The sequence below is a fragment of the Perca flavescens genome, chromosome 2 (genome assembly GCF_004354835.1).
Source record: "Perca flavescens isolate YP-PL-M2 chromosome 2, PFLA_1.0, whole genome shotgun sequence".
Taxonomy (NCBI): domain Eukaryota; kingdom Metazoa; phylum Chordata; class Actinopteri; order Perciformes; family Percidae; genus Perca; species Perca flavescens.
The window spans coordinates 25,940,856-25,956,778 of NC_041332.1; the positions used below are offsets into that span (position 1 = coordinate 25,940,856).

General features: G+C 41.3%; 2 protein-coding genes across 4 annotated transcripts; one reads left to right on the top strand and one right to left on the bottom strand.

The window, feature by feature from the left end:
• The first annotated feature begins 468 nt into the window (after window positions 1-468).
• On the top strand, window positions 469-6,808 carry LOC114570522 (perilipin-2). Of its 3 annotated transcripts, none has more exons than XM_028600828.1 (7): window positions 469-734; window positions 827-860; window positions 1,145-1,328; window positions 2,064-2,146; window positions 3,827-4,076; window positions 4,621-4,757; window positions 6,356-6,808. In XM_028600828.1, exons 1-7 carry the CDS (start codon window positions 688-690, stop codon window positions 6,785-6,787), a joined length of 1,167 nt encoding a protein of 388 aa, XP_028456629.1. In that variant the 5' UTR covers window positions 469-687; the 3' UTR covers window positions 6,788-6,808. The 3 variants fall into 3 exon arrangements, with proteins under 3 accessions (XP_028456629.1, XP_028456646.1, XP_028456637.1); XM_028600845.1 differs by having other exon boundaries at window positions 4,621-4,764; window positions 6,356-6,618; XM_028600836.1 differs by lacking the exons at window positions 469-734; window positions 827-860 and adding an exon at window positions 941-1,038.
• Window positions 6,809-7,830: 1,022 nt separating this feature from the next.
• On the bottom strand, window positions 7,831-14,057 carry rps6 (ribosomal protein S6). Its single transcript, XM_028591604.1, has 6 exons — window positions 13,958-14,057; window positions 13,175-13,306; window positions 12,125-12,335; window positions 10,303-10,449; window positions 8,646-8,803; window positions 7,831-7,967 (listed from the first exon to the last, which is right to left on the bottom strand). Exons 1-6 carry the CDS (start codon window positions 13,961-13,963, stop codon window positions 7,872-7,874), a joined length of 750 nt encoding a protein of 249 aa, XP_028447405.1. The 5' UTR covers window positions 13,964-14,057; the 3' UTR covers window positions 7,831-7,871.
• Window positions 14,058-15,923: the final 1,866 nt, after the last annotated feature.

The window sequence follows — 15,923 nt, forward strand, 5'->3', positions numbered from 1 at the left end:
TTTTCTACCCAAGCAGTTCACCAGAGTCATCCAGCCAGCTGACCAGGAGTGGATCGCCCACATTTTATATGACAGTATTGGACAGCTGAAACAAAACCTGTCTCAGAACTGGTTTCATCCCCCCAGTCCCACCAAATCCATCTCACCTCCTGATCCACATCATTATTTCCGCCAGCGGATGTTCCTGTGGGCTCCAATGCGGATGTGGGGCATCCCTCTGAAATGCACCCAGTGCAATAGGAGGATTGCACCATTCTGGCATTTACACTAAAGCCAGGGAGGTAATTGACATTGATTCGAAATATTACTTGGTGGGTGGAGACTATCCAAGGTGCAGCAAATGCATGATTCCCGTCTGCCCTTGGAGCATTGACATTTTAAAACAGCTCGATCCCTCCCACCGTTACAAATTCCCAGCTGTTCTCACAACCCATTTCGCACTGGACAGGAGGTGTGTTGCGATGTTGCGCCCAAGAACATTAGGGAACAGCTCCAGCTATTTACAGCAAGCCTTGCAGAAGATACAAACAGGCCCATTTTGAACGGGCACTGTACTCGTTTTAATAAAATAAGCACACTGAACTGGAATGTTTCGGTTTATAATCTCGTCACAGCTCCGTGGACATATCGCGAGAACAGCCAGCGAGCTCAGCACAGGTGAGCGCTAATTGACGACGCGACCACGCGATGTCAGCGACAGTTTTCTCCTACGGAGTAGCGCTTCACTCAGCAGGGTGAGCTTTGCATTTTCTTCAACCGATAAAATCTACAAAGAAGTTTAAAAAATTGCAACATTAACTCACCTCTTTTTACCTCTCTATCAAAGTGGACGAAACATGCCGACGAACAACAACCAGCAGGTGAGGACAATCGCGGTAGATTTACCCCTTACCTGCCTACTTACACGGCATCACCGGATAGGCTACATAAATGCAGTCTTTCTCATTTTTGTACCCAGTGAGTTCCTAAAGTGTCTTCTGTGGTAAATTGTTAAATAATAGGTTTACAATGGCATCATTTACAAGACCCCTAAATACGGTAGCCTCATCTAATCGGGACTGAGGGTTTCCATTTTGATGATTTGATTCGGAAACATGGGAAGATTAGAAAATACCCAAAATGTCTCTGTCCTGTTTTCTTGCAGAAGATGCAAAGTGCAACTGCCAGACTTTCCAAGCTGCCCGTGGTTCACTTAGCTTGTTCCAAGCTGTCAGTGTTGTACATTGACACCAAATGCAGCCACCCCAACCTGAGGTCTGTGTGTGAGGTGCTGGAGAGCAGCATGACCGCTGTAGTTTCACCTGTCCTTGTTCGAATGGAGCCCCATAGTGAGTACTATGAGAACTGAAACTGCCAGTGATTTTATATTGGGTTGTAACTGACGATTTTCTTTTTCTTTTTTTATTAAAATAAACCTACAATGTCAGAAACTAGTAGCCTAAAAGAACACAAGTTATTTGCCAGAGAGAGACTAAGGTGATGTCATTAAAGTTCTTGTTTTGTCCACCCAAATCCAAAGAGATTTAATTTACAAGCATTATAAAAGAGAAAACGGTAGCAAATGATCATATTCGAGATGTTTGAACCTGCAAATATTTGGCCGTAAACTCGTCAAAATTGTTAAATTGAGATTCTTTTTGTCGGTTGACAATAGACTATAGTCAGTTAATTGATTTACTGTTTTAGTTCTAATGTTCATTGAGGCTCTATGGCAGGGCAAGCTTTCCAAAATGTGTGAGCTGCCATAGCAGAATAACTTAAGACAATACTGAAGAAATGTTTTATAATTATAAATGATAAATAACGTATTGACTGGAAGCCACACAGCTACATACGTTTCATTTATTAACAGCATTACCCAATAGAATAATTTATGGTTACTTAAAACCAGGTGTTAAGAGGTATGCTAATGCCTCTATAGGTTGCTGTTTGGACAGACAGATGATGCGGACCATATTTGAGTTATAGGGTTAACATCTCCTCTGAATGAAGCGCGCTGCAGGTTTTATTGTGGGAATGACAAAAGTTTTCAGTAATGACTTTACTGTCTGGAATATTTCCAGTTTCTGTTGCAAATGATGTTGCCTGTAGAAGTCTTGACTGGCTGGAGACTGCCTTCCCTGTGCTTCACACACCCACAGAGCAGGTATTGTTTTTTTTCTCTTCCAAATCTTATTGGCTGTTCACATTACCTTTTTAAAATGTGGCCTATATAAGATTCCAGTGTGAAATGTTTGCGGTTTTGAAATGACCTGCATGCGCAAAAGAACAATAACGATGACATCAGACGCAGCACGCTGTTGCACTGAAGTTAGGGAGGTTATGGGGGAAGTCAACATTTTCGCTTTTATTAAAATGTTTGTGTAATGGCAGCCATAACATCAATGCGCAGGTGCTGAGGAGGAGAAGACTGAAGAGAAAGAGAGACAAATTTGCGGGGTTATGGCTGCAAATTCACTAAAGAGGTCTGTGTGACCGGACGGCCAATTTGCACGTCAGAACCGCTACGGGCCTCCACCACTCTGGCTTCGCCCTCGCACACGCTCCACCTCCCCGGCGGTGCGGCGACTCGGGCCGGTGGTGCGCCCGACCCCGAGGGACCGGGATCCCACCTCAGCCGGCGCACGCCGGCGTTCACTTTCATTGCACCACGGGGCGACCCCGACCTGCGAGCGCGTTAAACTCCTTGGTCCGTGTTTACCGCCGACATCACCTTTTTACGTGAGCCGATCCCCGCCCTGGCGATGCGACGCGCGGTTGGGTAACACTGAGGACAGTCCGCCCCGGTTAACATCCGCACTGGAAGCAGGGGGCCCCGCCCCTCCCCGCGGGGAGAGTGGGCGCAGCGAGGGTTTTTGAGGTAAAAGTTACATCAAATCCGCCTTGGCTGTTCACACTGCGGTCGCATTGAAAAAAATCAGATCTGGGTCGGATTCAGGACCACATGTGGAAGTGGCCTGAATCTGATCTGAAAAAATCAGATCTGGGCTAGATTTGGGCCAGTTTGGCCTGCAGTCTGATGACCACCACCAATTCTCCTTAGGTAACTTTAATTAAAAACTTTTTGTCATATTTGCTCAAACTGTCACTATAGTAGTACAGTATCACATGAATTAGATCTATGAAAAAATCAAATTCCTATGCATCCTACTGGTGCTCCGAATGGCATAAGGAAAACCACCAATCAGAGCCGAGGAGTCTCTAACACAGTGTCAATCACTGCTCGTGAACACTGTCAAACTAGGCAGCGCTGATCAAATATGAATCAAAATTCTGTTACCGCATTGCCTATTTCTCACCTCAAATGTTTTCCGAAACATAATTTTTAGTGTACTGTTGGCAGTGAAATGAGAATGTAAGAGCTAAACAGTACACCAAAATGTTTCTGAAAACATTTATATTTGGTCAGTGCTGCCCAGTTTTATGGTTTGCGCAGTTCACGAGCAGTCATTGACACTGCGTTAGAGACTCCTCAACTCTGATTGGTTGTCATTAGGAGCACTAGGGAAGGCAGAGGATCTTTTTTTTTTTTTTTCTTTTTTACATATGTCTAATGTGCTACTGTGTGTGTGTGTATATAGTGACAATTTCAGCAAATATGACTATATTTTTAAAAACAAACGTAGGGCTGGGTATCGTTTATATTTTCGGTTCCAATACCGCGACTTTGATACCGGTTCCTGAACGATGCTTATTTTGATACCAATAATATAAAAGGAATTTTAACAAAAAGAAATTACATTACGGCACAGATCTTTCCATCGATTTTTTTTTCAGCTCACAGTATGACGCGTAACGTTCTCTCCTGGTTTTGTTTTTCACCCAGATCGTTGCTACTGCCAAGAACAAGATGCAGGAGATCCAGGACGTGGTGAGCATCGCGGCTAATGGAACTGTGGACTGTGTGGCGCTCACAGTCGCATGGCTGATGGGCGGGATGCAGCAGGTTGACCACCCTGCTGACCAGTCACTTATGGTGAGAGCCATCGGTGTTGCCAGTGTGGGTCTGGACTCTGCTCTGATCACGTCGGAGGCTCTGGTGGACCAAGTGCTTCCTTCCACTGAAGAAGATGAAGGTACATGTAGAGTTACTCATGTGTAGTCTATATCCACAACGTTCCAGTTCCGGGATTGCTCCATCGCCGCCAGGAATTCCACCGGATTTCGCTCTTTTCCGCCGGATGTCCGTTACCTTCCGCTTTCTTTTTGTGTTGGAATTTTGAGGACTATGGTTAACTGCTCCTCAGACCTCTGCAGGGTAAATCCAGACAGCTAGCTAGACTATCTGTACAATCTGAGTTTTCTGTCGCACGACTAAAACATCTTTTGAACGTACACGTTCCACCAAAACAAGTTCCTTCCCGAGGCTATTTTGCAGCGGCTCCGTGTAGTGCTTAGCGCCGCCCATGACGATTGTGATTGATTTAAAGATATGCCAATAAACCACAGCATGTTTTTCCCATGCTTTGATTCCCCATCCCGGAATGCTGTGTGGACTAGCCAGACCCTCCTCCGCGGCGCTGTGGAGGAGGGTCTGGCAAAAGCAAGACAACTCATGTGAAACTGCTAGAAGTCCCATTCAGAACTTAACTTGACTTGATCTTCTTGCTGACTTTGTAGAGGAAGAAGCTCACTTGGTGGAGGGTTTTGAGGCGGCCACTCTCGGCAGAAGATACCCTGTGCGACTGGTTTTACTGGCTACCAAGCTGTGTAGGAGGACCTACAACATGTTTGGGTCCAAGATGCAATCTGTTCAGGTGTGCTGTGAGTACAGTTTAAAAGGAATTGTTTGACATTTTGGAAATGCTCACTGTCTGGCCAAGAGTTAGATGAGAGGCTTTGCCGGTCCATTATATATTAACTAACAAAGCTCACAAATTATCTTGTTATACTTCATTTGTTTCATCCATACAAACAAAAGTGTAAAAACAAGTTGTGGTTTTACGAGGAGTTATGTGCAGTAAATACTTAGACTTTTGCCCAGGGACTACAGGTGGAAATTAGCAATTGTTGCTATAACCTGGCCCAAGACATATTCTCTTGTTTAACAAGTTTAATGTTTATTTGTGCATTGTCCCTGTTTCAAATAAATCAATTTCCAATTCCAATTTGAGTGAGTTTATAGGAAGTCAAGCTTTGTAATGTGATTTATTGTTTTCCTTCTTCCCCTGCCTGGAGTTTCCAATGGTTGCCTCCAGTGGTATCAATCTTCTCATCTAACTCGGCAAGAAAGCATAGTTTCCAAAATGTCAATGTCTTCCTTTTAACAAGGGGTGGAAGGGTGGTAGTACATGAGCATGTGTGGTTACAGCAAGCAGAACATCAAATTATTCCAAATGATACTGACATTGTAATGGAGTTGTATCTAGGAAATAGCATGCTTGTTACTACTGCAAGATGGAACTCGCACAAGAATAAAGTATTTACCACGTTTGGCACAATTATTAGCACGCTTCAGACTGTGTAAACCCAGCCCGATCTGCCGGCCATCGGAGTTCGCCCTGCAGCTCAGGCTGGAAACCTGTACGTTTATCTATCCCGCTTTCGTTACAATTTTTTTTCAGGGACCAATCACAAACTGGCTTATCCACCTGGCGTGCTATGGGGGGGTTTAACACGATGACGATCGAGAAGCAACCAAGCAGCTTCTTGTTTACATTAGACATAGCGGCCACCGAAGCGCAGCAACCCGTTGATGCCACTGTCGCTGCTACGTCACCCGGATCTTTGGTCTGATTGGTTGAAGGACTATCCAATTGCGTACAGAGTCATTTGAACTATGGCCGTTGATCACGCCTCTTTGTGCAGTAGAAAATACAGAGCAGACTCCCCAGACTAATGTTCAGTCTTAAGACTGAGCTTGGTCAGGTGATAGCCTGACTAAACATGCTTCCTTAGCAGTCAGTGTGTTTTTATACTGCAGTTCTTATGAAGCTTTGACAGTTTCTCAAGTATTTAGATGACATAAGCTATGTCATGTTTTGTCTTAAGGCAATTCAACTTTTACACAAGTTTAATGTAAATGAATCATGTAACTCGGGCAAAGAAAATGTAAGTATTAGAATTGTCCTGACTTTTTTTTCAAAATCAGTTTGGCAGCTTTTGTTTCAAGTCACATAACTGTAATTGGCTGGCAACATAACAGGCTTTTTTCACAGCAGACATTTTGTCATGTCAGAGCAGAAGCACAGGTGTTTAGTAATCCGTATCAGTAAGCTAGTCCTCATGAATTTCATTATTTATACTGTCCTTTTCTTACCGCGACGTGTCATAATGTGTGAAAAGGCCTATCGCAGCCCTCTCCAGTCATTTTAGCTCGAGAGATCTATAAATCAACTTTTGTCCTTCTCAACAGATCATGGAGAGTTTGTCCAGGTCTACAAGTCTGGTTCAAGAGCTTCAGACCAGCTGGTTAACCTTGTCCTGGAGCCTCCAGGGGCTGCCGCATCACATCCAGGTGCTGCCTCAGTACTTGCAGCATCAGCTTGTGTCCATGTTCTTCTTTATCTCCCAGATGTATGACTTAAGCTGCCCACCAGCCCAACCCCACCAGTCTTATCAGGATAGAAGGCTCAGTGATGCTGAGACCTCTTCAGCTCACAACGGCGCGGTCCAGGTTCACCCACAGGCTAAACCTACTCGCAGAACAAGGTGGCCAATCAAGACGCCTGACTATGACACTGGGTGTAATGTTAAAATGTGTTCGTTGATTTATACTCCTGTAATTATGTTGATGCGTTTGTGTGCTGAATTTGTCCACAACTCCCAGAGAGCTTCCACTGATTAAAATAAGTTGAGCATTGATGAATTTTTTTCCTCTTGTCCTCATTGCTGTTCAGGCAGACAAAAGCACCATGTAATACCTATATAAGATCACAAAGTCAAAACTGGAGAAATGCAGAACTTCTAGCACTGGCAGTTAATCATGTAAGCCATGGCACTGAAAATCTTTTAGATATGAAAAACGTATAATTTGTTTCTCAACAACTTCAGGAACGCCTTTCAGCTGACTCACGTTCCACACTGCTGTTTCAGACCAGAAGTCACCTTGTGAAATCAGTGTTTTGAGACACTTAGAACAATCTGAGCCTGTCACTGCCAACAAAAAGCATTGACAAATCAAACGTGCACAATTGCCCCATTGAGTTAAACTGCAGCCGGTTGGCAATGGCAGCTGGTTACTGTGTTCTTGCTTAATATTCATACCTGCAAACTCAGGACTGAAAGTTGACATTTCTGAGAAATGTTTTCAGAGCATCCGAGAGAAGCACAGGCATTTAAGTGGCACCTAAATAAGGCACTGAAATCCACTTTGCTATTATGTCCGGTAGATAATTGTCATTGAGGCACCGGTGCCATATTACCAGTTTAGAGTAGCTTGAACAGCATAAACCCTAGATATGGCCACTTGGTCTGTTATCTGTGAGCCAAAACACTCACTTATTTTGCTCAACTAGCAAAAATAGAGTTCTATTTTATTAATTTGGTGGGTAACACTTTATAATAAAGTACACAAATGTAGGTAGTTACTGAGTAATGAATGAGTAACAAATGGTTAGTTACTGATTGACTAATTCCAGCACTAATTAGTTACTGGTAAACAGTAGCTACTGCTAATTGAATGAGTAACAAATGTTAGCTAATTATTAGTTACCAATTACCAATAACTAATCCGTGCTTTAATCAGTCAATCGTGTATTTGTCATTCATTTAACAGTAGCTACATTCTGTTTACCAGTGACCAATCATTAGCTAACCATTCGTCCAGCAATTACACATTTCCCAAATATTCAGTCTATGGTCTCAAAGTACTGAAAAAAGTGCACCCGCTATTTTTTCAGCAAAACATGACTTTATTCGACTTTGTGATTTCACTTTTGGCTGGACTCTGACTTGGATGTGGATGCTCTCAGAGAAGAAAGACGGCGCCTCTTAGCAATCTGTTCCTGGCGCTTCTCTTTGGCCTCCTGTTGGCAGAAAACAAATGCGTGTCAGTAGTGTTAACACATCCAAAAAGCATACATTTTCATACAAGTTAGTACCCCCATACCACACAGGATTCCTTAAAATTGCATGTTTCACAATTCCATAATTACGTCCCATTCTGTTTTATTCTTAATCTGATGCCAGCAAATGTTAACTGCCAAGGGTAATTGTTCAATAATTTCATGACATAACTTTTAATGAAAAACATGTCCCTATACTAAAAAAAATTAATCATTGCAACAAATGTCCAAATTGCAGGTGATCTGAAGAATATGATCCCACCATATTAGTAAGACAAACAATTTTAAGACAAGACAGCACACAAACAAGAATACGACAACCACTGTTCGGCAGCACTCCTGTACAGTAATATCTAACCTTCAGTACAACAGATCCCCACAATTAAGATTTACAGACTTAGTTATGTCAACTGATATAAAGAGCCACAAAATTGCTCGTTAGACCTATTAGGGAAAATACACCACAGAGAATTTCAAAATGATCAAATTTTCTTTTACATTTGAGCCATTTATTAATTAATCTGAAACCATTTAGTAATGTTTCGTGGTCAGCTCAGTTGAATATTGTTTGAAGAGAAAATAACTAGCTCCTTCAGTGCCTAAGGACTGTAATAAGGAACAACAAAAAAAAAACCTTACCTTCATCCTCTTGGCCAGCAGCTTGGCATACTCGGAGGCCTCCTCCTTGTTCTTCAGGGTGCGCTGTCTCTTGAGGGAGATGCGGCGGCGCTTGTGCTGCAGCACACGAGGCGTCACCAGTCTCTGGATCCTGGGAGCCTTAGTTCTGGGCTTCTTGCCTACCAAAGAGAGGGGATGCAGTTAATATTGACATGGCAAATAATTGACAGGTGTGGTAAAGACGGTGCCAATGCGAAGTACCAACTGTCTAGAATAGCTGTTGTCAGGCTTTGACTCAACACCATTCAATAATGCAGCTCGTAAAACCAGAAAGACTTATGCCAGATTAAGATATCCATAATCTAAGACCATAGCTAGCCTCATCATGATAGATTTATTGCCCAGCCCTAATATGAAAAGGCTCTTACTTTGATGATGTAAACTGGCCAACAAACATGGCATCAGCCTATCTACAATACACGTTTTTTTTGTCCCATAGCAGAATGCAATTTTGTATAAGTAATCCCACCAAGACACTTACAGGCAGAGAGCAGCAATAAAGATTAATGAACTGGATGAAGTTTTATCTAGCAAAGAAACTTAAATCATAGGACTAGAAAATGTTTTCTTGCTGCTCCTCAGCCACATGGATGATTACAAGATAAGAGAATACAGAGTAGTGGAAGTGTAATAATGAAGAGTATAAATATTACACTGTAAAAAGAATAAAGCTGAAAATTGCCACAGTGGTCCTCAATATTGCAGCATTTTGAGTTTTACAATAAATTCAAAACACTTCAGGCTTCATATTAGGGATGGCACGGTTCGTAAAAAAAACATCCGAACCGTTCGGTCTGCTTGTCTCGGTTAGGAGCGTGTGCGCTTAACGTATTCTGACTTATTCAAAAGACTGAGCTTTAAGAGTTCCTCTCTCTTTTAAAAGGATACAATTTTTGTAAGAGTTACACTGAAGTTGGCAGTTTGATAAATGTAAGTTATTTCAAATTGATATTCTGTAATATTTGAATCTTCATGTGCTAAAAAGGCACATTAAGTTCCTGTAGATGGCAATACACAGTCTCCTTTTTTTGCCAAATAAATTAAAAGTTGTTGAAATCATCAATGTCTTCCCTCTTGCTGTATCAAAATCTCACCTAGCTTTCCTCAGAGATGTTCCCAATAATGTGCTTAATGTCAAGTCAAATTCAGTTTGTGCATGATTACATGATATAACTATTTTTTAAATACTGTATCCTACATTGTGGATAATTGAGAGATAAGGCATGTTAAAGATTAAAAGAAAAAATAAAAACGGTCTCTCTCTCTCTCTCATATATATGTATGTGTATATATACACACACACACACATACGCGCACACACACATATACATATATATACACACATACATACATATACACACACACATACATATACACACACACACACACACATTTGTTGTGTTTACCATTTCCACAGTGCTTTAATTGTTGCAAATAGTAGCAACAACCATATATCAAGCTCTATTTTATCTCATTTTTAAGTAACTCCGACATCATGTGGCGTACGATCTCAGCCTCCAATGTACGGCACACATCCATACCCAGTAAAAACCTTTAGTCAGTGATCTTTACATTTGCAGGCTTAAGTAAATCTAACAGAATACACCTCTAGTCTTACCTTCTTTAGTCAGGGGTCTCCTCACAACATACTGTCTCACGTCATCCTCCTTAGCCAGGTTGAAGAGCTTGCGGATCTTGCTGGCCCTCTTGGGACCAAGACGGCGAGGGACGGTGCTGTCGGTCAGCCCGGGAATATCCTTCTCACCTGAGAAAAACCAGATCATGTGGAGATGAGCCAAGCGTTCATCATTAAAAACTAATTGCACTTACTATAGCTGAAGTACTTTCATGATTTGAAGAACCCCCCCCCAAAAAAAAACACTTAAAAACAAAAAAGTACATTGCACTTAGTTTCCCAGTGAAGAGCCAGCTGCTTGCAGCCCAAAGCAGCTAAATAAGCAGGGCGACTATCGACACTTTGTGGAAATTAGGGCTGTTGGAAAGAATTCTGAAAAACAAAATAATTTGAATAGTATAAAAAAAAAAAAAAAAAAAAAAAAAAAAAAATCAATACTATTCGAATGCTGAAATTACTATTAGAATGTGATTTATTTATTTTTTTAAATAGGTTGGCTAACGTTAAGCTCATCTCCCAGGTCTCACGTCTGATGAACAATAAGTTACGGGAGTGAGAAACACAAGGCATCATGAGTAACGTTAGTACAGGGGGAGTGAGGCTGCGGCTGGAAATCGGAAGAAGGATGGGAAATAGTTTTAACATGAGTTTGAAATCGACATCCACCGAGCCAAAACGCCTAGGTTAACAATAGTTAGCTCATTCTGGTTTCCTAACTGTGTTGCGAGTTATCGGCGCTTAGCTGGGAGCTTCATGGAGACAGTTAATATCAATGGTATCTGCCCTACAGCTGTCAGAGTTAGCTTCAACTTCATACATTAACTTCTAATAGCTGTATTCTCAGTAACGTGACAATCTGCAAGAAACAGGTTGCTTTAAAAAAAAAAAAAAAAAATCACTGAAATAGTGGCAGCACCGTTTGGCTTAGTTATCAATGCCGTTAGCATCGTGGCTAACACTATTGTTACTTAGTTCATCTAATCGTTTCAGCTGTGCTTTCTAACATGATGTCATTGTGCTTACCGAGCACAGTTAGCCTTTATAACAGAGCCACTTCAACACACTTCTTAGATAATGTTTCATTAGAGTTGTCTGTTGATTTGTTTGTCGCTGTGTGCATGGTGGAAAACAATGTAAACAGAGTGGCGTGCCAGAAATGCAATGCACCATGACCTAGATCCCCTTCAAGGCCAGACTGATGTTGGTAGTCCCTCTAGTGGACAGAACGTGTAACAACCACATGCTTATAGTGGCACTGACAATGCATAAGCCTGAGTAGTGCATTACATATTTATAACAGGCTGCATTTGAGCCTAAATATTCAAATACTTAACAAAATATAAATGAAACTCGAATGGTATAGAGGAAGACTGACAGCTCTAGTGGAAATCACATTCTCATGAGTGTCATGCTCACTGTCCCATCTAGAGGAAAAGAAATAAAAATACTGCTGCATTAAGTCAAATTATAAAAAGAGTTATTCTGATACTAGTGTACAGAAGACCCAATGAGAGAGCAATGCAGTTCAACCATCCACTGATCCTGGACCTGGTCGCATCTGGTAAGCAGCTCCACAGTTACTCTGGCAACACACTGTCCCCCCTTAATGACTATAGATCAGTCAGAAAGGGTCTACTGGTGTGCCATAAACATAATTTACAGGGGATATTAAGAGACATTTATAAATAAGCCTGTGCTGTGTAGCCCCTGAGAATGATCTGTTGGTTTAGTGCTTAATAGTATGCCTCCGTATCCAAGTTTCTGTTACCAGATAATGGTTGACGAGCCAGAAAGAACACATTACCTTTCTTGATGATGACCAAGTTGAGCACGCTGAGATTGGCGTCAACGATGCAACCACGGACAGACTTGCGTTTGCGCTCACCAGTCCTGCGGGGACGGTAGCAGGAGTGGCCCTTGCTGAGCAGCAGGCGCACACGGCCGTGGGTTAGCACCCCCTGCTTCATGGGGAAGCCCTGTTTGTCGTTGCCTCCGCTGATGCGCACCACATAACCCTGCAGAAGTAGAGAAAACAAGTTGTTACTTTTCAATTTATGGCAACTGGTACACAATGTCTCAAAGAATAAAGATTGCTCGCAGAATACCGTCAGATGAGACTTGTCCACTTACATTTGTAATTCTGCCTAACTTTTGACCACAGGTCGGGCTGCAAAGTTTCTGAGCTTTCAAGAAGTAAGTATTTTGATGGTCGACTGCCCCTTTAGTGTCCAAAATAAGCAATGTCTGGGCAGCTGAGGCTTAGACGTAGAACATGCTGTCCATTTATTGCAAACTTGGGTTGTTTAATTTCAAACGCTTCCTGTCCACATATTAAAGCGTCCTTGAGCAAGACTGAATCTCAGGTGATCCAATGGCCAGCACCTTGTAGGACTATAATTGCACCATTTATCATTCCAAATGTGGCCTTTTGACTTAAAATCTTACATTACTTTCTTGCCTGCATTAAGGCTAGTAATGTATTTGATGATACAAGGGTATTGAGAGAATTATGCCATTTAAAATCAGCCACGGTTATAAAAAGAGCAGCAGCTTAAGTGTCAATCCATTACTACTGTACTCAAGACCACAATGAGAGAGCAATTCAGTTCAACCATCCACTGATCCTGGACCTGGTCGCATCTGGTAAGCAGCTCCACAGTTACTCTGGCAACACACTGTCCCCCCTTAATGACTATAGATGAGTCAGAAAGGGTCTACTGGTGTGCCACATTATGTATGATAACTATACAACACAATTTCACCAAGTCAAACTGGAACATGAACTCTGCAATACGATGTACTGACAAAGCAAGTATCAGTTCCAAAGGGATCAGATTTCACAACTGTAGTTTACCTTCCACTCATCTCCCAGAGGGTCAGCAGGCACCTCAGTGGCCATACGCTTCTCATAGAAAGTCCTCAGCTTACGCTCATCATCGACTTCAATCAACTTCTGGCAGCCAGTAGCGGGGAATGAGATGTTCAGCTGAAAAGGAGTTGCAATGTAATCGTGAGTACATGTACATTGGTTACACATGGAAGGTAACCAAAGTCCTCATTAGGTTACGTTAGGTGTAGCAGGTACAGTTAGCGGTGTATGAATGTGAAGCTTGGAAAGATGAAATGTTAACAAAACTGGGGTTACTGGTGGGGACATAACTTTAAAAATACCCTCATAATAACTAACAATTGTCGTCAAAGTATCTGAGCTACAGTAATCAATGGCTCGAAGGCCTGTTAGCTGCTCTGACGGCTAAGGTTAGCTAGCCAACATTAGCTTTCTGGACACTGCTAGTAACCGGTACAAGGGCTTCACATTGTAAACGGACAACGCAGAAAACTCGACAGGTTCGAGAAACGTGAGCTACAAGAGTTTGAAAGCTCTTTATTGCAGTCAGCGGAGACTTGAACTCAGTGCACATTACGCTCAGTGTGCCGCCATGTTTCGACAGCTCACTTGCCGACAGAATCGTCAACGCTGGCTCTCATCACGATCAAAACTCATCCTAAGTGTCAAAGCCGCGACTGCTCCGTCTAACTAGTCCGCTTTAAAGTTCAGAATCATGGCATCAACCATATATGAGTATTTCAAAGAAAATAGCTTTCCACACAGATTTAGAGTTTAGAAACATTGTACCTTCATTTTGCTAAACCGACCCAAAGAAGGTCCGCCACGGAAAAGAGACAGGATATCCGCTTAGTGGTCTCACATAGGCCTGAAATATTCTCGCGATAACTGGCTCGCTGAAATGTTTTGGCTCAAACTGAAAGTGAACTAATTTCACACCAAAAAGCTGATGCTGACTAACCCAACTGCATTAAACTGATTAACTTAATACAACACAATGTCCCTATTTGGTGATTTATTTATCTTTATTATTAATATTTATTTATTTATGTATTTGTCGTCTTTTTTTCGTTTTTTTAAATACTACATAAAAGAAGGTACCCCCCCACACACACACAATAGATGGTAAGCTGAATGCGTGTACAAGGTCATATTTAAAACTCAAAGCAAGATAAACAAATACTTAAATAATGAATTGGTTATGAAGACCATGTTGGCTAAGTAACATCAACATAATGAGGGCATTATTGAGTCACTGAGCATGCGTCAGCCAGAGAGTATACAGCTGTGATTCAAAGATAATTACCATCCCGCTCAGAGAAAATTCCTTTGTAAGAGCAACAGTTGTCATATAATAGATAAATACATATTTGAAATGATACACCAAATACAAAACTAAGCTAAACCAACTAATAACCCAATGAACATAGTTGTAAACACTATGGCTTACAAATACAGATTATCTAGACTTTGGATGATGTATAAATAAAGGTGAGAAAAGGTGGTTTAGTTTTTGATAATCTTATCTTACATGTAAATATAATTTACCAAATATGGCAACAGTTTTCAGGATCATGGAGGATCATGGAGGATTATGTCCTTTGTCTGTACAAAAATGACTTCTTCCCTTGTAAATTCAGGTAGCTAATGAACATAACCCCAAAAGGTTTTTACTATAATTACAGTTGTAAAATAAGTGATTTGTTCTGTTGATGTTTTATTCACAGAAAATGCAGCAGTTCCACTTAGCCTAAATCACTGTCTAGAAGTTCTTATATCCCAAATGTCCTTTAGAACTAATGCAATCTAGCCTTTTCTTTCCTTGATTATCAGCACTAAACAACACAACTTGTTTTGCACTTCAAAAACATGATGATGGCTCTGTTTCACGAGTAAGTCATGCCAGTGCACACAATAACAGACAAAGAATGTGTCAAATGTCAACGTCAAAGTAGGAAAAGCACATCTGAAGATAATAAAATGATGATGCCTGAATTCTATTTAACTTCTCCAGGTCCTGGCATTGTTCATGCTGGCTCTCTGTCACACTGTCACTTAGCAACTTGAACAGAATGGAGAAATTACCTCTGCTTTTCCTGCTATGACAAGTCTAAATGTCTGCTGTGAAAGGAATATTATCAACATTATAACTCACACAACTGTGTGAAAAAACAGTCATGAAAAAGTACTTCCAACTTAAAGAAGTAGGCCATAACCACATTGTAAAACATTGTTCCTAGTAAGTAAGTTAGTAAAGTAAGTAAAAGTACAGATGCATTATCAATGAAATGTACTTTACAAAATATGTAGATTGCCCCATGTGCTACATTATTAGGACTATGTATCACAGTAGCCTATCTGATATCATTATTGATGTATTGTATGGAGCATTTTATACCACTGCTAACAAATCACACAACGAGAAATGCACTACTGAAGTGAAAACAAAAGCAACCGTTGGTTGAACATGTGGAGATAAAAAAAAGTGGGCCTACACTAATATTTGTAATGCAATATGGTTTAATCCGTGATGTAAAATTGTCTTTTTTTTAACGTTATTCTTTAATAGTCGTTTCAAGTTCGTCGTCCTTCTCTTAGCTTGATGGTGTTTTTTGCCCCCAACTGCTCCTTCCAGGCAGCGCTGTGACCGCTGCTTTCAAGGCACCTAACCCTAACCCTAACCTTAACCTTAACCTTAACCTTAACCTTAACCCTAATCAGAACCAGAACCAGAACCAGAACCAGAACCAGTGCC

Coding starts and splice junctions, on each gene's coding strand:
- LOC114570522 (XM_028600828.1), top strand. CDS start 688: ATGTCAGCGACAGTTTTCTCCTACGGAGTAGCGCTTCACTCAGCAGG. Junction 861..1,144: donor CGACGAACAACAACCAGCAG/GTGAGGACAATC, acceptor GTTTTCTTGCAG/AAGATGCAAAGTGCAACTGC. Junction 4,758..6,355: donor CCAAGATGCAATCTGTTCAG/GTGTGCTGTGAG, acceptor CCTTCTCAACAG/ATCATGGAGAGTTTGTCCAG.
- rps6 (XM_028591604.1), bottom strand. Junction 8,804..10,302: donor GAGACCCCTGACTAAAGAAG/GTAAGACTAGAG, acceptor TCTCTTTGGTAG/GCAAGAAGCCCAGAACTAAG. Junction 7,968..8,645: donor TGCTGGCCAAGAGGATGAAG/GTAAGGTTTTTT, acceptor TTCTGCCAACAG/GAGGCCAAAGAGAAGCGCCA.